We start from the raw sequence: 23,408 nt of genomic DNA, 5'->3' as shown, positions 1-23,408 counted from the left end.
TCCATTGGGTCAGAACTTTAAACAGCTTTGAAAATTCCAGAAAATTATGTCATGGCTTTAGAAGCTTCTGATGGGCTAATTGACATCATTGAGTCAATTGGAGGTGTACTTGTGGATGTATTTCAAGGCCTACCTTCAAACTCGGTGCCTCTTTGCTTGACATCATGGGAAAATCAAAAGAAATCCTCCAAGACCTCAAATTGTAGACCTCCAAAAGTCTGGTTCATCCTTGGGAGCAATTTCCAAATGCCTGAAGGTACCACATTCATCTGTACAAACAATAGTACGCAAGTATCAACACCATGGGACCAACGCAGCTGTCATACCGCTCAGGAAGGAGACACGTTAAGTCTCCTAGAGATGAACGTACTTTGTTGCTAAAAGTGAAAATCAATCCCAGGTGCTGGAGGAAACCGGTTCAAAAGTATCTATATCCACAGTAAAACGAGTCCTATATCGACATAACCTGTAAATAGAATAGCCAGAAAATAGCCAGACTACGGTTTGCAACTGCACATGGGGACAAAGATCTTACTTTTTGGAGAAATGTCCTCTGGTCTGATGAAACAAAAATAGAACTGTTTGGCCATAACGACCATTGTTATGTTTGGAGGAAAAAGGGGGAGGCTTGCAAACCGCAGAACACCATGCCAACCGTGAAGCATGGTGGTGGCAGCATCATGTTGTGGGGGTGCTTTGCTGCAAGACAGACCGGTGCACTTCACAAACTAGATGACATCATGAGGCAGGAAAAAGATGTGGATAATTTGAAGCAATCTCAATCTCAAGACATCAGTCATGAAGTTAAAGCTTGGTCGCAAATGGGTCTTCAAAATGGACAATGACACCAAGCATACTTCCAAAGTTGTGGCAAAATGGCTGAAGGACAACAAATCCAAGGTATGTGGCCATCACAAAGCCCTGACCTCAGGCCTATAGAAATTTGTGGGCAGAACTGAAAAAGCATGTGTGAGCAAGGAGGCCTACAAACCTGACTCAGTTACACCAGCTCAGTCAGGAGGAATGGGCCAAAATTCCCCCAACTTATTGTGGGAAGCTTGTAATATAATATTAATATTTTCTGTAATAATTCTATATTTTCTGCTATAATATTTTCTGTAGATAAGCCCATGGCTATTAGTCTACCTCACACACAACATGAGCAGATTAACTTGGTCAAACATTATCTATTATAGACGATCAGAAAGAATGTGTCGGTAACTCTGCATTATAGTAGAACTTATTTATTTTCAACGAAAGCCACAAAACTAGAGCATAAATGAGTCACTCATCTTTATGCTGACAAATATCACGCTTGTCTCGAGTCATTAAACATTAACAAACTGTTATTTTTAACAAAGAAAATACTCAAAATAAAATAGAAAAACAGCCTACTAAATAGGCCAAGCGTAAATGAATAAATTAGATTAGAGCCTAAATAAACTAGCAAATTGAATAAAATAGCTCAGGTCTTAAAAATATGGGTGACCTTTTACCCCTCTGTATCCACAATGTGCATAAATGAGGCGAATACAAATGATTTGCCTGTCGGTTTTTCCTCCCTGTAATCTCTCTCATTCAGTTTCTTCTTCACATCAACAAAGAACAACTTAATGTTTCTGAAACTCACTTGAACAGTTTCCGGTGTGTATCAAGAATGGTTCACCACCCAAAGGACATCCAGCCAACTTGACTCAACTGTAGGAAGCATTCGAGTCAACATGGGCCAGCAATCCTGTGGAACGCTTTCGAAACCGTAGTGAGTCCATGTCCCGTCGAATTGAGGCTGTTCTGAGGGCAAAAGGGGTGCAACTCAATACGAGGAAGCTGTTCCTGATGTTTTATACACTCCGTGTATAGACTACGGGCTATCACTTTTTCTCTCCGCTGCGTCCCCCTCCTCTCCCACAAGTAGCCTATTTTACCCCACGTCACATGCAGTGGCTCGTTTTCATAAAGTGAATATGCCTTTTTGTCACAATGATATTGACACATTTGGTTTGATGAAAGCGGACCCACTGACATTCATTTAAATGTATGAAACTTGCAATTGTTGTTAAGGAGCTAAACTATTCAAATATAATTTTGGATACCGTTGGTATTTCACATCTTGTCACACAGATCCGAGACATGTGGCCACCAAGCTGGATCCGATCTTGGGTCGTTCCACCAGTGGTGGAAAAGGTACCCAATTATCAGACTCCCGTAAAAGTAAAGATACCTTAATAGAAAATGACTCAAGTAAAAGTCACCCAGTAAAATTCTACTTTGTAAAAGTATTTGGTTTAAAATGTACTTAAGTATCAAAAGTTAAAGTATAAATCATTTCAAATTCCTTATATTAAGCAAACTAGATGGCACCATTTTTAATTTATGGAAATCCGTATTTTTACTTAAGTACTTTACACCATTGGTGCAGACCTCTAGACACTCCTCACCCGAAAGCTTTGAAATGCTGTGCAAAGGTGAATCATGGCCAACCCCAGTCCAAATCACGCTCCATCATTTTTGCCCCCCCCCCCCCGAAAGCTTTTTCTCTAATGTAAACACCTCTCTGAAATGAAGTTAAATGTCTTATACACAATGTGAGCGACCTTACTGGCCCCCTCAGCCTTTCCAAGTGAGCGTTTTGGATTTGTTTGCGCTGAGGCTTCAGCCAGCATTTGCAAAGAGCAAGACAGGGCTGGAGACGTGCTGGGGTTATGCCATCAGACAAATGCTTATGGAAAGGTTCTTTTCTCCATATCATGGATCTTTATTACTATTCAAATCTTGACATTTTCCCGTTTCTCGAAAATGTCTGCCTTATTGTCTCCCCGTGGGGGGAAAAAACAGAAAGAAAATGTGCAGCCCTCGCTGTTAGATAAAGCTACAGAGCATTTCAAACCAGGAGGAGAGCAGGATCCACACAATATGTGTCCAAGAACACGAGAACAGTGAAGCCCACACTTTCTCTATAATTATACGCTGCTGCCGGTTCACTCTCCTTTGTTCTTCATAACAGGCTGCGTAATAGGGGTGGAGGTGTTGGGAGGGACAGGTTAACCGAAGGAAGAGACATCCTGCAGAAACATGCACAAAGCAACTTTGCAGGATCTGAAGGGATAAACAAGGGCTATGGGAGACGAGTGCTTTGTTTTAAAAGATGCGAGGTGACTGATTGGGACCGTTATCATCTCTTCATCAAGTTGCCATCTCGATGCCGTCATTTCCCGAAGATGTGGCTGCGGTTGAAGTTCCCTGGTATTAATAAGGAGTGGGCTTTCTCCAATAGAAGCGTGTGTTCTGTCACAAGGTTGTACTTTGTGAGAGAGGATAACGGCAACCCTACACTCGCTGTCATCCTATCTGGCTTAATTTAGTTTTAAAATGTCTCCCACAAGAAACACCTCATGTTTAATTGGAAGACTAACGCACACAAATGGGCTGTTAAAGATGGTCCAGCAGAACATTCCGTGTAAAGCACTCATGAACCCAGGCACTTCCAGAGGGCCTGTTGTTCTCCAGTCACAGCTTAACCCAGGCACTTCCAGAGGGCCTGTTGGTTTCCAGTTACAGCTGCTTATTGTACTGTTATAGTATTCTTCTTGGAGCCAGTTGGCTTAGGGGTGCTGAGGAAGTGAGCTGTTCCCCCTCAATGTCCGCTGTGAATATGTTCACATTTCTAACCCCTGAGACAATAACCTTTTTTTTTCTCTCACTATAATATAGTCAGAAAGCTCTCTCTCTCTCTCTTCTTCTCTCTTCTCTCTCTCTCTCTCGTGTGATTTGTGACATTCTCTGCCATCCCACCACTCTGGGGATGTCACTTCCTTTGGAGCCTATCAACCCATGGCGAGGTTGGTTTCATGGCTGTTCTCATTGCCTCCCTGCAGAGTGGGCACTGTGGGGTTCGGAGTTGACTACAGCTGTGAGCCTTCATTGGCCCTGTCACTGTCAGATAAAAGTGAGTTTCACTCTGTGGTGGCCATGAAGGCCATATCCCACTCCTCCTCCTCAGTGATGGTGTGTGGTGTCTGAACAGGCCTGGCCAGCACTCTGCCTTATTAACCGGGAGAAGCCGTACGCTCTCTGCCAGCAGGATAAGTGGAAGCATATATGTATAAAATGCATGGCATTGCAAACAGGGATGGATTTAGTGGATTTTGGACTTCACAATCATCCTGCCAACACAAGGTGAATCAGAGGGGGAGAGCTGAGGAGCTGAAAGCGGTCAAAAATGAGAAAAAAATAGGTGCTCATTAGTTAGGATGCAAACAGGCATCATGTTAACAGTGAATTAAATCTCCCGATTCAGCTGAAACGGAGGGTGAAGCACTGTGGCCTGTCTTGCAGCTAATGCTACAGGGCTATAGAGGACGAAAGGCCAAAAGAGAAACAGGGCTTTTTTTGGGGACAAAATCTTTAATAGGGTTTCATTCATGGGTTTTAATTGGCCTTTTCTTTGGCAGTGGCGTAGAATTCCTTCTTCATCTCATCCCCTGCATAATGAATTACTGCCAATGTCATGCTCTTGTTTAACAGAAGCGAGGTGAGGTGTGCTCTGCTCTCCCTGCCTTTATCTGGGCCATCCTTTTGATGATGTCAGCTTTGCACTCGTAGTGCGCCGAGGCTCAATGACCATATAGTGCATATAGAGTAAGCATATTGTGGATGGAAGAAAAATGAGGACTTGTGTAATTTCTAAGCAATTTCACCTTTTCTCATGTAAAACAGGGGCAGCAATCAGGATTTGATAAAATAAAAAAAAATACTGCCCTTTTGGTGTTTTCAAAGTCAGGCACTGGTCTTTGGAGAGTGTTTTAAATGAAGATTGATTCGTGTCCAGTTTTCAACTTTTTGTTAGGTTGACTAAGCCTTTTCACTGTTTTCATGGCGCAGTACTGAGGTATGTTTTGTTCAAAACAGCAGTGAACTTCTGTTTTTTTGAGGTCAACATTGTTTTTGGAATGTTGCAATTGTCCAGTTGACAGCATATTGACCCCACTTTGTGATACCATCACATTAGTATAATTTTCAGTATCCATATTTAGTGTACTCCATGTGATTGTAAGGGCTTTGATCGTAGTTGGATCTGTCAAAACATTCTACCATGACTAACCCTCAGTTGAATCTCTGTCAGAATTATTCAGAAGAACACTTCAGAGCTGATTTGTTCTCCTCTATCTAAATTAGATCATTATTCATATTTTTCAATTTAGTTCAACAGATATTTATGATTGATTGATTTTCTGTTTGCGTTTTCTACACTTAGTTGGCTTTCTTAAACAATTATTTTGTAACTTTTTTTAGTAAGCTTCATGAGCGTTCTTGGCTTCGCCAAAATGTATTGGTTTCTGCACTTTTGGTACAATGACTTGGATTTCTTGTGTTCTAGCCACGGTTGAATAATCCTTGACCACAAGAAACTGACTCCTAGTGTGTGTTTTCCCACTGTCTCACTCTGGTCTAGAAAGTTGTGAAAGGTGTGTATTCCATTGTACACGTGGGCATACCTTTTGAGATATATTATTTAAAGTGCACTTGCTTGTGGAAAAGACGCTATGCCACGTATTTCCTTCTCAGAGCTATAATGCAGATCAATAGTCATTTATCTCCAAAAGCAATGAAAAGCACGTCTGAGTGGGAGAGCTATATATCTCGTCCCTATGTTAATGGGAAATAATTACAAGATGGTTGACGGTTTCACTGAATGTTTCCCAGTTCGGCTGAACCCTGCATTTACTTAGTCCCTTTAATAGGTCCAAAATATCTATTCCCAATAATGAGGCTTGCATTACATTGTCCAATAATTGCAAGTAGTTTGTTCCTATATCCCTCACACAAACTGCGCTGAGCGGCTATAGTTCATGTATGCGTTGTGATAGAGCTGTTAACCCACTTTTATCAGGGATATGAACAATGTTCGCCCGCGAGGTCTATCAGCCACAATAATTATTTTATTATGTAAATGAAGCACAAACTATTGTTTCATTAGCAGACTTCCAAATTTGAGTCCTCAGATTAGTATGCAAATCATCTCGTCGGGGTCCTTGCAGGCAGAGGGGATTTTTACAACTCATTTCTTCAGCGGCTAGTTGTTATCTCGCTAATAATGCAATTATAACACCACTGACCTGTTAGGTGTGCTTGCATAAGCAATGCCGAGTGGCTAGGTGACTATCATTGAAAGGCTTTGTTTTACCCTCATCCGTGACTAACGTGTTTTCTACCTGAGCTTTGTTCGCCACTGCCGACGGTCCAAACTCAGTTTTGTCATCTATGCATAGTCACTTTCACTAATCCTACACGTACATATTACCTCAAATAGCCCGACTAACCGGTGCACCCGCACATTGACACCGTACCGGTACAACCTGTATATAGCCTCGCTACCATTACTTTATTACTGTTTACGTCATTTTCTAGACTTATCTATTATTTACCTAATACTTTTTTTCTTTTCTTTTTAAGGGCTTGTAAGTAAGCATTTCACTGCAAGGTCTACCTTTTCCTGTTGTATGATTGATTGATTTTTTTTTATTTTTGTTGACAAATAAACCTTGATTTGACATGGTTGGGCTTTATTTTGTGCTCTTGGAGTTTTTAGTTAAGTGTCACTGAATTAAACGGAGAACAACAACACTTCTCGAGACAAAGATGATAAATGCTTGAAAGTCTACCAGAATACCCAGGTCAGAGATGCACAGGTGCCAGGGACTGCCAGACTGTCTGTGTGCGTGTGTGCAGATTGTGTTGTGGGGTGGCAGACTGGTTTTCCTGGCAGAACAAAGGAGAGAGGAGAAGGTGTTTGCTAAGACGTGGGCTGGAGGGTGGCTCTGCTGCCTCTGCCTGTGTGTGTGGGCAGACAGTTTCACACACATTAGTCCCTCAGTGCCATGCATCCAACAGGCCGTCTCATCTCCCTTTTCATGGAGAAGTCAAACTCACTACAACCTATAGTACTCTCATAAAGTAGATTAATGCGCGGGAAATGTAAACTCATCCAGAAGAGGGACGAAATGATTGTCAGTAACGGAAAATGTAACATGGGTTTATATACAGACGTTGAGTGGAGGTATTTCTCTGAAATGTTATAGCAAAACTGCACATTCCATGTTCATGACTGAACCAGTTTGTTCATGGGCACTCATGCGTTACACTGCAGTGTTTGCTGAGTTTATATGGCCTGCAGCCGTTTTTGGGTTGTACTGTATTTGGGAGAATTGTGTTAATCTCACTATTGGTGACATTAGGCTGCAGTGACTGGGTGAAGTGATTTAACAACTACATTCAGGGAAAGATGTAGGTATGGCAATGTAAATGGCGTTTCTGTTAAGAGAAGTAAGCATCCCATTAATGTAACTCCTTGTGGTAAGCCTTCTCCAGTTGCTGGGAGTAATCTAGACCATAACAAAGCCTCTGTCACATTCACGGCAGGAAGAGGGACTCGCATGTTTTTGATGTAGTAAAGGAAGCCCTGGTGCAACAAGGGCTTTTATTTTGTCAGTTGCAGCTATTCAGATTTGCATATTGAAGCTGAGCAAGATTGGTAGAAATGGAAGGATATTCTTACAAGTGATAAATGGTTTTCGGTGCTGCAAGGCGTTCGCATTTGCATGTATTTGATCTACGCTAGCTGTCCAGTCACAAAACAAGCACGGGCTGTGTTGAGTCATCACCTTCAAAACTGGGGATTAAACAGCTAAGTTGACAGAGTTAGTAAAGGCATATTTCGGGATTTTGGCAATTAAGCCCTTTATCTATCTACTCCTCCAGAGTCAGATGAACTCGTGGATAACATTTTTATGTCTCTGCGTTCAGTTTAAGGAAGATGCTAACTAGTATTAGCGCAATTGCTAACTAGCATGCTAATTATTACCATAGACTTCCAGTCATTAGCATTACGCTATTACGAAACTACCATACTGGACACAGAGACATAAAAATGGTATCCACGAGTTCATGTGTCTCTGGGGAAGTAGATAAAGGGATTCATTGCCAAAATCCCGAAGAATCCCTTTATTTCTGAATCACTCAGTCAGTAATGTGATTTTGCTCTCTGTCAATGTTAAATTCCTGTATTACTCAGGATATGTTGTCCAGGGACACCCTGTCTGGAAGTGACTAGTTTGATTTGTTCTCAATTCTAAGATGTAGCCTAGTCTATGTTTTGGGCTTATTCCACCGCGTTTTAATTAACCATTGGAAATATGAGTCAACTGCAATACAGAGTGCCCACTTGATGTTTCCTCTGTAATGACTGGTGTTTGTGTTCAATGTAGATGCTTTCGAGGTTATGCTATCTTAGAAAACACAGTGTATCATCCTGTGGGGGATTTGAATATTATTTATTTTAGCTACAACCCTCTAGTAGCCAGTGTTAATTAGCATCTACCTTTGTCCTGGAATTAAAATGCAAATTATGATATTTCTGTGTGCCATCACTCAGAGGTTTGAAAGATCGCAGTTGTACCCAGATAGGGTGACCTTTTTCCATTTGTGAAGAACTCTCTCTTGGTAATGAGCAGAGAGGTACAGGTCATTTATATGCGCCTTTCCGGTCATTGGGATTTTAACCTACAATTAACCGTGTTCAAATTTGACCATTAAATATAGACCTGGCATTTCATATACATAGCTTGCTAGAAAACTCAAGAGGAAGAATACTGCCGAACACAATCCCTTTTCTCCTAAAACTGAGAAGCTCTTTCTCAACAACCGATAATTCATCCAGAGGACTTGGAATGAGTATCTCCTCCCATAAGTCACCAGTGACACCAGGTGGAATTGGCTACACGTATTAGGCACCCATGTCAAAGTCATTAGAGGCCTGTCTCTCCTCTCTGCTCCGGTCAGGCCCTGTGACATGTCGACTTCCAGGTAGGGCCTTCAGGAGGGCCTTTGTTTATGCACACCATCTCACATGTGACTGGCTCTGAGTTAAGCCTGAAACTGAAAAAGGAGAGCGCTGTGTGACTGAGCTGTCTGGTGGCATGGCCTCCTCTTGCCTACTCAGTTGTCAGATCTTAGCACATGCTGCATTACCCAATGGAGGAGACTATCTCTGTAGGAAGGAAGGGGGATTGAAGGCCTATACTGCCCTGGCTGGTGATCAGAGGTACCACTGGGCTCACCTGTTGCAATTGGTGGTAATTCATTAGTAAATTAATAAAGGGCACAATGTTATTAACCGGCAATATGGAATTAGCTGAAAAAATGACCTCATGACCTCATTTTCTCTTTGTCCTTCCAGGTGGCTGTACGTTTGACGATGGCCCAGCCCAGTGTGACTACCAGCAGGATCCCTACGATGACTTTGACTGGACCCATGTCAGCGCACAGGAAGTGCCATACTTATCGTCTGAACTACCTCAAGGTGAGACTCTCTGCCACCATGTCCACGAACCTAATGGACGCTGTCCCCTCCCTGCAATGTGTTAGCAAACATGACCAAGGCCATTACACCAGGTTCCCAACAACTGCTATGTAGAAAAACGAACAACTTTTTTTTAGACTCATTTTTCTCCCCTCCAGTGTAAATGCCAACAGCTGAAACAAAAGCAACACAGTTAACTTTGCCCTGCACATTTGGCCACAAATGTAATCTATTTAGTGCTTCCATCGTAAAAACAAGCAACAAAGAATATTGGGCTAATGTGTAAACTCACCAGAGTAAGTGGAGGAGCCAATGAGGGAACTGCAGACAGCTGCTCGTTTCGGAGACAAGGAAGGAAGGTGAAACGATGGATAGTGTCGTGTCTTTGGCTATGCCGGATTAAGTGATATGACATGCTATTCTATAAAACAATTTCTCCGTAATTAATATTACCTGATTGAGCTAATCATGTAAATGTAATTAACTAGAGAGTCGGGCACCACGGAATAATATTTATAGAGCTGTTATCTTCCGAATAAACTCTTAAAGACCTAGTAATATTTTACATCAATAGCAGTCAATATTAATAGTCATCTTAATTCAGTCTCATCTGAAAGTTGTAAATTCTTGGTTATCTGCACGAACCCTGGCTAACAAGTTGAATCAGTAATACAAAATTGGGTTTAATTATTTATTTACTAAATACCTAACTAATCACACAGAATTACACATACACATATTTAAATCATAACTTGATTACAAATTACGTCATAAAAGAAAACGTCCCTAGCGGGCGGAACACATATGACAGCTGGTTACACAAAAGAAAAGGGGCTGGGTTTGAGTGAAAGAGTGGGAAGACTGAGGAACAAAGGGCGAGGCTGTGCTATCGTAAATACAGTATCTTATGCATTCTAAATTACCGCCCATTTGGAAAAGGAAAATGCAATAAATATTTACTCTGAGCTGCGCTTCGGTAGGTTGGTGGTAGATGGAAGGCCGTGTTGCCCAACCAAGTCCTTTGTCCTTTGAAGAATGTCTCTGCTGGTAAATTGAGTACGTTGTAGTAACGTCGTTGTGTGGTAGACGGGATACTCTGTCTGTTCCTTCCTAACCCTCGTTTGCAGCGGCTGTTGCTAATTCAACGGCTAGGAGGTATCACTTCTGTAGTGAATAAGAGTTCAAAGTTCATACCATTCTCAACCAAAGCTCACGCTGATGTTGGCTTCGTTCTGTCGTTATTATCTGAACCATTCTGACATCGGACCGTCGTCCTCACATCCTCGGAACAGATGGTTATATTGTCGTCAAGGCTTTATATAGGAAGGGAGAGGAGGGCGTGTTTGAAAAGTTGTATACCCCATGTCCCTTCACAGGGGCGGGCCACTGATTGAGCAGCCCGAATCTTATGAAAACCCAAATCTCACATTTTAGAATCTAAAATCACATTTCATCCCATCACGAATAATTTCATATTCAAACATTTAAATTGAACAGCAATTCCATGTGAATCCGATAACTCTGTGTAGACTTTCCACTGTAGAGTTTATGTCATCTTATCATTGATGAGAATGTCTCAGATGACAACCGAACTGACATCATATTCATTAAACACTACAAGTGCAATGTAGTTCTAGCACATAATAATCCTCCTCTAATTTCTTACCTCACAAAAGACAATGTAAATATTTCAAAATAAGTTTAAACCAGATACCTCTGGTTTCCGGTCAAGTCGTGTCATAAAAAGTGCCACCCTGAAGAAGGCAGAGTGATGCCGAAACGATGGTGGTTTACCCGTTAAATAACAGGGAGTTTATATACAGAGAGAGAGAGTGCGACTCTCTTTATTTTTATAGCTTACAGTAAAAAACAAAGTACCCAGCCATCCTTTTTGGGCCAGACAAATGCCGCCTCATTGTGTAACATTGTAATGGGACACAACCTTTTTCAGACAATCTGCTGATGACCTTTTCTGTTCCCTTGCATGATTAATTACCTAATTTCTTACTAAATTGGGAAATTTTGCTGAAAGTGAAATGCTTTAAATTCCTACCCATATCAATCCTGTCTAAAAAAAACAAGTGATTAAGCTGTGTAGAGGTGAATGGACAAGGTCACAGGGCCCATGTCTCCACTTACCACGCTGCTTTCCCTGATCTTAGTTAAAAACCTTCGTTGTGTTGGACAGTCTTCAAACCTAAATATACATTTTTTCCGCTGCCGAGCACAAAGCTTTTTCTCTCTCCTCAGGAAATTAAATTACTTATTTCTTTCTTATAATTTGCGAAACGTTGGAACTAAGACTGTATTTTGGGGTAGTAACAAAGATGGAGAATAAGACACAAGGCCCTGAAATTAATTTCCTTCTACCTATTGTCATGACATTGGCCTGGGGGTAGGTTTATGACAGTCATAAATACCTCTTCCCCCTCCTTTTCCGCTCTCTCTACCCTACTGATGTTACATTTGCAAAACCCTTGGTTAACATAGAAATTCTGGGAACATCAGAAGGTGGGGGGAAATGAACAATATTCTGGTTATCCGACCAATTGAACATATGCGGTGGTACTTAACTTAAGGTATAGGGGGCAGCATTTTCACTTTTGGATAAATAGCGTGCCCAATTTCAACTTCCTGCTACTCATGCCAGGAATATAAGATGCATATTATTAGTAGATTTGGATAGAAAACACTCTGAAGTTTCTAAAACTGTTTGAATCATGTCTGTGAGTATAACAGAACTTATGTAGCAGGCAAAACCCCGAGGACTAACCGTTCAGAATTATTATTTTTTGGTCTCTGTCTGTTCACTGGGTTCTCATTGGCAAATGTATTTCTTAGGAACCTGTTTTCAGTTCCTACCGCTTCCACTGGATGTCACCAGTCTTTGGAATTTGGTTGAGGTTATTCATTTGTGCAATGAAGAAGTAGGCCATCTAGGAACTGGGTAACACTGTTGAGAGTGCGCAAGACATGAAAAGTAGCATGGTTTGTTGTCTTCCTGTATTGAACACAGATAGACCCGTCTACAATTTGATCGATTATTAACGTTTAAAAATACCTAAAGTTGTATTACAAAAGTATTTTGACAAAGTTTATAGGCAACTTTTGAAATATTCTGTAGTGACGTTGCGTTTTTTGGAAGCTGTTTTTTTTTTGATCAAACGCGTCAAATAAATGGACATTTGGATATATATGGACGGACTTAATCGAACAAAAGGACCAATTGTGATGTTTATGGGACATATTGGAGTGCCAACAAAATAAGCTTGTCAAAGGTAATGCATGTTTTATATTTTATTTCTGCGTTTTGTGTAGCGCCTGCAGGGTTGAAATATGCTACCCTTTTTGTTTACTATTGTGCTATCATCAGATAATAGCTTCTTATGCTTTCACCGAAAACCTTTTAAAAATCTGACCCGTTGGCTGGAGTCACAACAAGTGTAGCTTTAATTGAGTATCTTACATGTGTGATTTAATGAAAGTTTGATTTATATAATTTTTTTAAATTTGCCGCGCTGCATTTTCCATTTTTTTGCACAAGTGGGACGCAACCGTCCCCTGTCCTAAAAGGGTAGGGGGCAGCATTCAGAATTTTGGATGAAAAACATGCCCAAATTAAACGGCCTGTTCCTCGGACCCAGAAGATATGATATGCATATAACTGGTAGAAAACACTATAAAGTTGACAAAACTGTTAAAATCGTGTCTGTAAGTATAACAGAACTGATTTGGCAGGCGAAAACCTAAGAAAAATCCATTCAGGAAGTATTTTTGATTTTTTTGTTGTAGTTTTCTATTCAATGCCATTACAGTATCCATTTATTTAGGACTCAGCTTGCAGTTTCTATGCCTTCCACTAGATGTCAACAGTCTTTAGAAATTGTTTCAGGCTTGCATTCTTATAAATGAGGGAGTAAGACTAGTTGAATGAGTGGACTTAGAGCTTTTTCATGCGCAATCCCGAGAGAGTGCATTTCTTGTTTACCATTTATATTGGTGACGTTATTGTCTGGTTGAAATATTATAGATAATTTAGGCTAAAAACAACCTGAGGATTGAATATAAACATAGTTTGACATGTTTCTGTGAACTTTACAGATACAATTTGGATTTTGTGTCTGCCTGTTTTGACTGCGTTTGAGCCTGTGGATTACTGAAGAAAACACGCAAACAAAACAGATTGACAGATTGATTTTGTCTTTACTGTGTCATCCTCCAACAATGTTTTTTGTTATTGTTTTCATTTGTTCCTTGGTGCCAGTTTACTGTATGTCAGTTATGATGAATTACCAAGTTTTTCAGGTAGAGATGGAACGGCAAACAGTATAGCAGATGTTCCTTTTAATCTAAAGAGGAGGGATGAGTTTCCATTCCAATGGGAATTAGCTCCATTAACGGGCCTCGCTATTGTTTGAAAACACGCAACGGCAGTGATAATGAAATAAAGTGATTGCTTCATTGATCATGACTTCAAAAGTGAATGAAAGCAGATGGAATGATTGTCTTGTGAGCGGAAATAAAGCCTTTCTATAAATCTCATCTTGGAAAGGTTAGGAGGGACCCGTGTACTGACTAAGTACAATATAGCTGAGATCCTCCATTTTAATGGGTGAAAGGACATGGGGTTGACTGCAGGACCACTCTATACCCCCCCCCCCCCCATCCCATAACAAAACAAATAGAGCTCCAGCATGATTTGATCAGCCTCCAATGTTTCCCAGCTAGCAACCAGATCCCGCAAATGGAATAAGCTTCATCATAAAGCAGCTTAACATACTTTCTCAGGCAGGGAGGATGAAAAGCAGACACATCAGGGAGTTTCCATGACAAGATAACAAGTGCTATTTACCCTGCAGAAACCTCCCGTTCCTTATCTCTGAAACCATGTTTGATTGACATTTTGGAAAAGGTTCAGTCCAAGAACACTTTCCTAAACGGCATTCTCAACACTGAAGAACAAATGCTTAAGACTCCCTCGATCAATATTCATTTGGAGCTGTGCTTATAATTTGGTCCTGGTGGGGTTAGGCTTGGCTCAGGCTTGCTTGGCCCAGTGCCAGTGTCAGGCCCTGTTGGTCTATTAAGCCTCCCATTGGAAAGGCTGAGTGGGTGTACGGCACTGACTGCACCAGTGTGTCAAACGTCACGCCTCTCTCTCTGAGTACCAGCGCTCTTGGTTAGGCCTACACCTCTCCTGCCAATCAGTAGAGGCTGATCACTAATGTGGGGCAGGGCAGTGTATAACAAGGTGAAGCCTGATTTTTGTTTTTCTTCTTTTCACTGTTCGATTAGAGAGTCCTAATAGGGAATAGCAGGGTTTGAATTGCCATGATTTTTATGCCATGCAAGAGCAGGAGTTGTTGTTTGGCATATCAGGCTCTCTCTCTGTTTCCTTTGTAACTCACAAGACTGTTCTGTCAGCGGTTGAGGCCATGATGGGTGACAGCCATCTTGTGCACTGGCATGAATCTGGTGACAGCCATCTTGTGGACTGGCATGAATCTGATGACAGCCATCTTGTGGACTGCATTCATCCTCTGGATACCTGACGTTGATGTGAAGGAAACACACCAACTCTAAAAGCCATATTTAAAAAAAAATAATAAAAAAAAAATATATATATATATATATATATTCCTTTCTTTAATGTTCTGCCTTTGGATGAGTAATTGTAAAGTAATAGGAAAGGAAATTATCCAGAATGTTGGCATTATGTTTTTCACCCCCCCCCTGCCCAGTTGCGTAACGGCAGGGGAAATTGCTTGTTACATTCATTTATTGTACATGTATTGTACGCCTAAATCTAGCAACAATGTTCTCACCTTTTTAGTCTTTCTCAAATTGTTGTTTTTCTAAGCTTTTCGAAACATTGGATAGAAGGATAGAAAATAAGTCGTAGAGATGTAAGGAGTCTGCAGTTTTAGAGGGTTTGTGTGTAGTTGTGTTGGTAAAGTACTATCGTCTGTTTTAACGCCTGCTTTCTTCATTGTAACTTCCCAGCCCAACTCTGTGGTTGTGCCTGTTAATAAGCCTTTGGGAGATGCCCATTCAGGATTTATGTTTGTGGTCTGGCATCTAGTTGTTGTGTGTAGTCATCATCTTGGAGTTCCTTGAAAGATTGTATTTACATTTTCTGTAGGCTCTAGTCACCCAATGAACTTATTCCATATGGTCAATTAAAATTACACTTCCCTGCTACTTTCAAACTCAGATCCTTACAAATGTACCAAGCTCACCAAAAGAAACGGGTTAGAGTTTTCCTCTTGTTTCAGAATGGTTTGCTTGGGTTGTTTTTGGCTGGGATCATCGGTTGTTTGTCTAAGGGATCGATGTATGACAGGAGTAGATTGTAGAGATCTGTGAAACCTCTGTGTGTGTGTGATAGGTTGGTTGGTTGTGGAGGAGTGATGTGGTGATCCGTCATTGTCTCTCCTATACTGCTCCATGCTTCTCTCATGTGCTTCTCAGCCTCAGCCAGCACTGCAGTTCAGCTCGGCTCCAGCTCCGGCTCCAGCTCGGCTCCAGCTCGGCTCCAGCTCGGCTCCAGCGTCATTAGTTTCAGCTCTTGATTAAACACCATTGCCAATCACCAGTGTTGGGAAGTAGTGAACTACATTTAGTTGAACTAGTCATTTAATAACATTTTGCTGTAGCTTGGTGGTAGTTGAACTAAATTCAAATCTTAATAGTTACTTTTCTGCCATATAGCGGTGCAGCTAACTACTAACTACTGAAACTACACACTCTGTTTTGTTGCTATGGGTGAAGTAGGCCTTTCTTTTTCAGACCTGCCTAATTTTCACTTGTGTGCCTAGTTCTCTCCTTTTGTGTTGAATAGGATAAATGACACATTCTGTTAACATCTGACTCCAGAGTGATCTGTTCTTGCAATTTGTAGTCTATGACATTTCAGATTTAGATATGATAATCGTCATTTCTATTAAGTAAGCTGTATTTTTCTTAAGGGTAGATTAACTTCTTCCAGTTTGAAGTAGTTGGTAACTATAAACTACATTTTCAGAGCAGCTTCCCAAACACTGCCAATCACCATATTAGAATAACCCAGATGCATAAAATAAACACAGCTCCCTCTCCCTGGTGTTAAAAAGCCTGTCTGAATCAGGCGATATGGCCTATTAGGAGCTTAGTTGGGTCTTCCTTGCAATCTGATCGCTCTGGCATTAACAGAGAGACTTCTAGCTTGCTTTCCCTTTGTTCCAGACAAACATGTATTTTTTTAAGTCTCCACTCTCGCACTGCTTCTACGACTCGTGATCAACTGTATACATTGATAGAAAGAGGAGAGGAGATTGTGTTCGTTTCGCTCGAACAAAGTGGCTCTGCTTTTGCATGGCTATCGGGTTTCACTACAAACAGCACCAGGCATCTGCTTTTGATCTGCAGCTCAATTCTGAAAAGTCTGTGTCGGGTCGGATACGAGTGATGATGTGCTTGTTTGCTTAAGTCTTAATGTGATGCATTAAAACACAATTTTATAAACCCGTTGGCTCACACTTCTTAAACTACTTTCAAAGTAAATTGAATTTACATAAATTAATTATTTGTGTAATGTTGAATTATGATCAAGAATGTAATCAGCCACTGGTCCAGAGAGGGAAATCATCACAGCTGTCAATGCCCCCCCCCCCGCCTTTTGAGAATCTCATGTTTCAGCCTAGTTTATTTGGCCCATGTTGACGTAGACTGATAGCAGGCTGGGTTCGTGAGAGAAAGGGAGAGCCCTAAGGATTGGAGCTCTGAGTGAGATAACAGGCTTAGTTCCCCAGGCCAAGGGCTTTATCAGATCCAATGTTCTGGAGCTATGCAGAGGAATACCACCACAGCACTAGTCTGTGGCACTTGCTCCCCAAACACTGTAGAGAAGCCAGTGTTTTGTGGCAGTGCACCACTGTACTCAACTTAACACCAGGGTTTGGCCCGACCTTAATTGCAGGTTGTTGTTTTTGGGGAGAAATTTGTAATCTGTCGTAAAGCGCTAGTTGAGGGGAGGCCTGGTTTCTGGTGTTTTCAGCTGTGGTTTAAGAGTGGACCCAGCTGCATCCTAAAACACTGCTTATGAATCTGAGAAGGGTTCTGGCCTTGATGTCATTGATGGATTTAACAGATTTAGCCTTTGGTGAGACACATTGGAGAAAAACTAACCCTTGCTTGATCTTGGTTTGTCTTGGATATCATGGTTCTCCCGACATCGAATATGGAATCAACCATAAAACAGACAACATATTTACAAGACCGAGACCCTTACCAATTTGCATTGAGACACAAGAGGCCATTCATGAGTAACATGATACAGTGAATCCCCATCTGGTCATTTCACATAGCCTCATTATCCCTGACCCCGATCGCCAGGTCGTTTAGGACCTGGTTTGATAAACAGGTGTTTAACCAACAATTATCACAACGAGGAAGGGCCATAGGGGTAAAAAGCTGCTCACATTCTCTGGGAAATAGTCTTTGTGATGCAGATTGGAGACCAGTGGCTATGAAATGGGCAGAAATTGGTTCCCTGAGGTGTTTCCTGAGGTGATTCTCAAGTGGCGCAGGGGTCTAAGACACTGCATCTCAGTGCTAGAGGCGTCACTACAGACCCTGGTTCGATCCTGGGCCGTATCACAACCAGCTGTGATCGGGAGTCCCATAAGGCGGCGCACAATTGGCACAGTGTCGTCCGGTTTAGGGGGGAGTTTGGCCGGGGAAGGCTGTCATTGTAAATACGAGTATGTTCTTAACTGACTTGCCTAGTTAAATTAGTATTGTTTTTTAAAATAGCTTCGAGGGCTACCTCAGAAATGGTTTTCAACACTGTTGCTCTAAACACACCTTTCACCTAATTGAGAGTGCGGGGTTGTGAAATAAATACATGCAGGCTAACTGAGTTCATATATTAAATGCACGTAATTGAGCACATGAATGTAAGGAGTGCACATGTACATACAGTATGTTAATATGATGGGCCGTTTTCAAACCTGTCCTTGTCTGAAAGGAGGATCATGCTTTGAGGCTGGCTGTGTGATTCAGAGAGAGAGGCTATCATGGTAACGTTGGAATTTGGAGGCATAAACAGAAGAAAGGTGGTGAATTTGTTTGTTTTCAGTCCACATGAATCGAGGCTGATTTCCAGTACTGTTGAGCAAAGAATTCCCATCTCTCTCCCATTTTTATTTTTGCTGTACGATTATTTCCCTCTCTGGAAAAAAAAGTCAAAGGATTTTTAATAGGGAAAAAATAAGTCTGGATTTTGTTCATCTTTGGACGTCCTTTGTTTGAGCTTTAGTGGGGAAGTGAAATAAATAAATAAAATCATAGATGTGTGTAATAGAACTGCCAACAGCTTTTGGCTCTAGCTCTTTTTCCGTTTCTTTCGTTTTTTTGTGTGAAAGCTTGATGATCTTGCTCTCGTAAAGAAGTAATGCATGAGAGGGAAACAGACACGTTTTTTTGTTTGTTTGAGGCCTCATGTTTATTTTGTACCTTGATGAGAAACACACTGCCTGGCTTGGAAGGGTTCATCAGGGAGGTGGGAGGAGGGGTTAGCGGGGGAGGGTGAAAAATACACTGCCTGGCCCTGCTGGAACGGTCTGTCAGGTGGGGGAGGGAGCAGGACATTGGGAAGGGTGAACTGCCTAGTTTTGGGGAGGAAGGCTTTTTTTTGTACCTTTTTCCCTGAAACAAACCTCCAACAGACAAACTCCCTTTGTTCCCAAGGACAAAGACTCGCCTTTGAACACAGGCCATTTCAAAGGTCTGGAAATATATACATTTCAACAATTAGCTATTCGTAAATGCAATTTTCCAAAAAGCTGTTGTACCACAAGTCAAGAAAATGTATACTGTTGCACTCCAAAGGTTTCTTTGAATTTGACCACCTTGAAAATATCCCCCACTTCACAGCGAATCCTCTCCATTAAAAACCCAGCACACATAAACACGGCCAGATGGGTTCCTAAAAGATTTCTTAGAACTTCTTCTTTGCTTGGAGCTGAGTACACAACGATGGTTCAGAGTTCTTGTACAATATGAATCATCAGAACTCTAGTTAAATTCGAGTCATTGTTTTGGCAGGCCTGAAAATGGTGAACAGATGTACTGATTTTGTGACAAATGGTTGTGAAGTGAGGCTTTGGCTAGGCCTGATGTCTTGCTTAAGGGAATAACACATGAGCAAAATGGATTTAAATCATGCATAAAAAAGATTCAAATAGGAAATTAATTTGATATTTGTTTGTTAAACCAATACTAAATTACCTGCACTGAACTCTACATGGCAATTTCCCCAAAATTATCATATTATTTTTCATTTATTGGATCTAACTGTAGTTAATCAATTAACATGTCCTTTAATTGAAGCATTTCTATTTGTTTGGTCTTTACCCAAAAATGTGTTGCTAAGAAACATTGGCGCACTTACAGTGGAGTGGAGAACCTTAGCTGCCGAGAGTCTGACTCTAGGCCCCTCTTATCTCCATGTCCTCTAATGCTCCTCTTCTCCTCTCTTCTTCTCCTCTCCTCTTCTATTCTCTTCTCCTTCTCTTCTATCCCTGCTCAGGTTCCTACATGATGGTGGACTCCTCCCAGCACGACGCCGGAGAGAAGGCCCGCATTCAGCTGCCAGTAATGAAGGAAAACGACACCCACTGTATTGACTTCAACTACTTATTGTACACCCAAGATGGCTCCAGCCCCGGGACGCTGAACATCCTGGTGAAGGTCAACAAAGGTCCCATGGCTAATCCCATCTGGAATGTGACCAGCTACACCGGGAAGGAATGGCTCCGCGCTGAGCTGGCCGTCAGTACCTTCTGGCCCAACGAGTATCAGGTACACAGAGCCACTACATCGCTCCATTACCTATCCATCTGGGTCCGTTTGTATGAACCGTCTCAGAGTAGGGGTGCTGATTTAGGATCAGTTTTGACTTTTAGATCACAATAAAAAAGATTACATGGAGAGTGGGGGGGTTGATCCTAGATCAGCTCTCCTACATTTGATACATATGGACCAAGGCCTCTGTAGCACTGATATGGAGATGGACCTATTGGCTGTATGTCTCTTGTTCACTGGACTGTTGGGGCTTGATGGTCTTTAAGCCAAGAAGGAATTGTAATTTTCTTCCCCGCTTGCAATTAGATTCTCAAATTAGTCAGGGTCCAGAAAAGGATATTAAAGACTATAAATTATAGACGTTTAATTATTCAAATAATTATTATTGAGAGGGCATGGGCAATGAACTGATTCCATATAAATAGGAATTAATTGGTGCATATTCACATTTTTCAAATGCCATGTTGATTGTGATGCGTCCAATTGTGAAAGTAGGCAAATGCATAGTTCTCCAAATGTCAGCTGGATCATTGAATTTATTTCTTGTTTATTATGTTTTCCTTCTTTATGGCCAATTCATTTTGCTCCGTTTTGGACAATAAAACTGCTGAGCTAATTGTATTGTATAATGTCATCATGCATGGTCATGCAACATGACGAGAAAATGGTGGTTCATTTCACAGGTCAATACTTTTTTTTCCCCGGTGTAAATTATGGAGTGATAGCAAGTCACTAAAGATCATTACACCTTCCTCACAGTCAGATTTACAGCTGATAAGAAAGGCTCTCAAGTAGCCAGTTCTGTAATGAGAATGGATGGTTGAGGAGGAGATGGGCAGGAAGACCTACAGCCCCGCTCTACCCTTGTGTTCCCCCAACCCGCGATGGGGTCTTAAAACTCACATACATGCTGGCACGCACGCACGCACACACTCACGCACATACACACGCGAGACAGTGGTTGTTTGTGCACTGGTAATGAGGCCTTGTCTTAGCAATGGGGTCGAGTGGAGCTGGACCGTGGATCTTTGTCTAAGACTTTGGGGAAGGCGGCTAGGCTGGGCCACTGATTTATCGGTCTTGACCGGGACTCAGGAGTGGAGACTGGGGCACAAATGCAATGTGTGTCGCTGTGTACGCCAGAGGGGCCCAGTAGGATAGCAGCATATCACTCTGCGCCATCTAAAGCTGGCCTGACAACCCAATCCTCCCACCCCTAAGTATGGGTTCTCGGTGAGGGAATTTCTGGGTGACAACCCAAACTACCCCGGGCTATACCTCTGAAAGGTTGAAACACAGGAACAAGGGTGATAGCCTGGTTCTTTATCCTCAGAGTCCTTCTAATAGCTGCTGCTGTCGTTGCTGCAGCCTGTAACATAAGTGGAGGCAGGTTTTTATTTCCCCAGCAATGTTCAGAGTTGTTGTTTTTTTCACAACCCTGGAGGCACGCCAGGTCCACCATGCGAGATGGCTACATTGGCTGTAAATGACTGAAAACGGATGTGAAATATTCCGAATGCATGTTGATTGATGAGAGAGGAGACTTTGAAAGCTAAAGACGCCGGACTAGATTCTGTGCCAGATACTTTGTGGATATCAAATTGCCATGTAGTAGCTAGTGTTGCCTCTGTGTACTCTCTCTCCCCTCGCCGCCTCTCTCCCTCTCTCTCCTTCCTTTCGCTCTTCAGATACTTTATTTATCCGCCTTTTTGCAATGGGATTTGATTCAATAAGCTCGCCTCCCTTTCTTTCCCTGCCAATGCCGTATTTGTAAGTATTTCGTTTGCATTTCTTTCTTGCCGCCTCCTTTTCTCTCTGTATGGCTAATGAAACCCGTGGCCCGTCATGTCACTAATTGGAAGGAATGAATGATTCAGTACTCTTGTCAACACGTGTCCTCTTGGAGTGATAGGGAATTTTTAAGTGGGCGATGCTTATTATTCTAATCCGATAATTTGGTTTCGTAGTCTCCTTTGCCAGTGGTGCCAGAGCTAGAGTCGTCAAGGCCTTCTGACACGCTGTCACGCTGACGGTGGCTAGTGTAATTGGACACCTGTGTTTCCGCATGCCTCGGCGAGGACACTTCGCTGTAATACCAGAACGGTAGTATTAGTGAGAGATGAAATAGAAACATAAGCATCACTGTGTAACGTTTATGAAATGGTTTTATTTTTGCGAAAGTATTTTTGTTGTGAAGTAGGTGTACTTACACTGGCGTGAGCTATCGGTGACGTGAGTGAATGACGATAGCTCATGACGAATGAGTGAGATGAAAAAGGTTTGGCCACAGCTGTGCGCTTTTCTTTGTTTCATTATAGTGGGCTGCCTCTGCTGGTCACGAGTAGTCATTACACGTGTAGTGTCTTCAAACTGTAGTTACAGAACTGCAAACATGTAGATTTATTCCATCAATACGATTTAGTAAAAGGCATCAGAATGCATTCATCATCAACTCATTCGCCCATCAGTTGTGTATATGTTTCAGTGATGAGTCATAACTCTTATTGCCAATATTTGCAATGCCAGCCTACTCAAAGTTGACCACATTCAGGTAAAACAAATGTTTAATCGTAGGCCAGAGATCATCATCCCATTGTTCCTCCCCTGCTGAACGACATTTTGGGTCTCCCACTGAGCTGTTGTCTCCCAAAAGGTGTGCTGGGAAAGGCCTTGTCTGAATAGATCCCTTCATAGAGACCTGGCAGCCCCAGTCCGCCCCATCCCCGATCCCCTGCAGAGGCCGGAGCAAGCTTAGACATCTTAGCCTGTAAATAAGTCTGTACACGCAGGGGATTAGGCATCATTTGAGAGAGCAGAGCGTTATAATTAAAAGCCTCTGATATCAGAGGGGAGAAGCTAATGAAGCACTAGGACCAGTGCCGGCATGTCTCTTCGTCCTTCGCTCTCTCTCGCGCGCTCTCTCTCTCTCTCTGTCTTTCTCTCTCTGTCTTTCTCTCTCTGTCTGTTTTTCTCTGTCTGTTTCTCTCTGTCTGTTTCTCTATCCCCTCTCTCTCTCTCTCGCTCTCTCTGTCTCTTTCTCTCTGTCTGTTTCTCTATCCTCTCTCTGAGGCTGCTGCTCATTTGACCTTTGTCCGCATTTCTACAAACCCACATCACCGTGAAGCCCAGGATTGGTGTATTTGTCACCTTTGATTGGAGGGATGACCCCAGACACCTGGTCATGGTGTGTAAATATTGGTGTCTT

The 23,408-nt window shown here is 42.0% G+C and overlaps 1 protein-coding gene across 9 annotated transcripts in view; it reads left to right on the top strand.

The window, feature by feature from the left end:
* The window catches only part of LOC139407077 (protein tyrosine phosphatase receptor type K), a 150,488-nt gene that overhangs the window by 40,266 nt on the left and 86,814 nt on the right, over positions 1 to 23,408 (top strand). For all 9 annotated transcript variants that reach the window (XM_071150423.1, XM_071150421.1, XM_071150418.1 and 6 more), the window contains exons 2-3: positions 9,236 to 9,358; positions 19,929 to 20,200. In XM_071150423.1, coding sequence (XP_071006524.1) covers positions 9,236 to 9,358; positions 19,929 to 20,200 — 395 coding nt within the window. The remainder of the gene's footprint in view (positions 1 to 9,235; positions 9,359 to 19,928; positions 20,201 to 23,408) is intronic.

The sequence above is a fragment of the Oncorhynchus clarkii genome, chromosome 4 (genome assembly GCF_045791955.1).
Source record: "Oncorhynchus clarkii lewisi isolate Uvic-CL-2024 chromosome 4, UVic_Ocla_1.0, whole genome shotgun sequence".
NCBI lineage: Eukaryota > Metazoa > Chordata > Actinopteri > Salmoniformes > Salmonidae > Oncorhynchus > Oncorhynchus clarkii.
The sequence above is the reverse complement of the archived record's forward strand: the minus strand, read 5'-3'. Positions and strand labels throughout refer to the sequence as shown.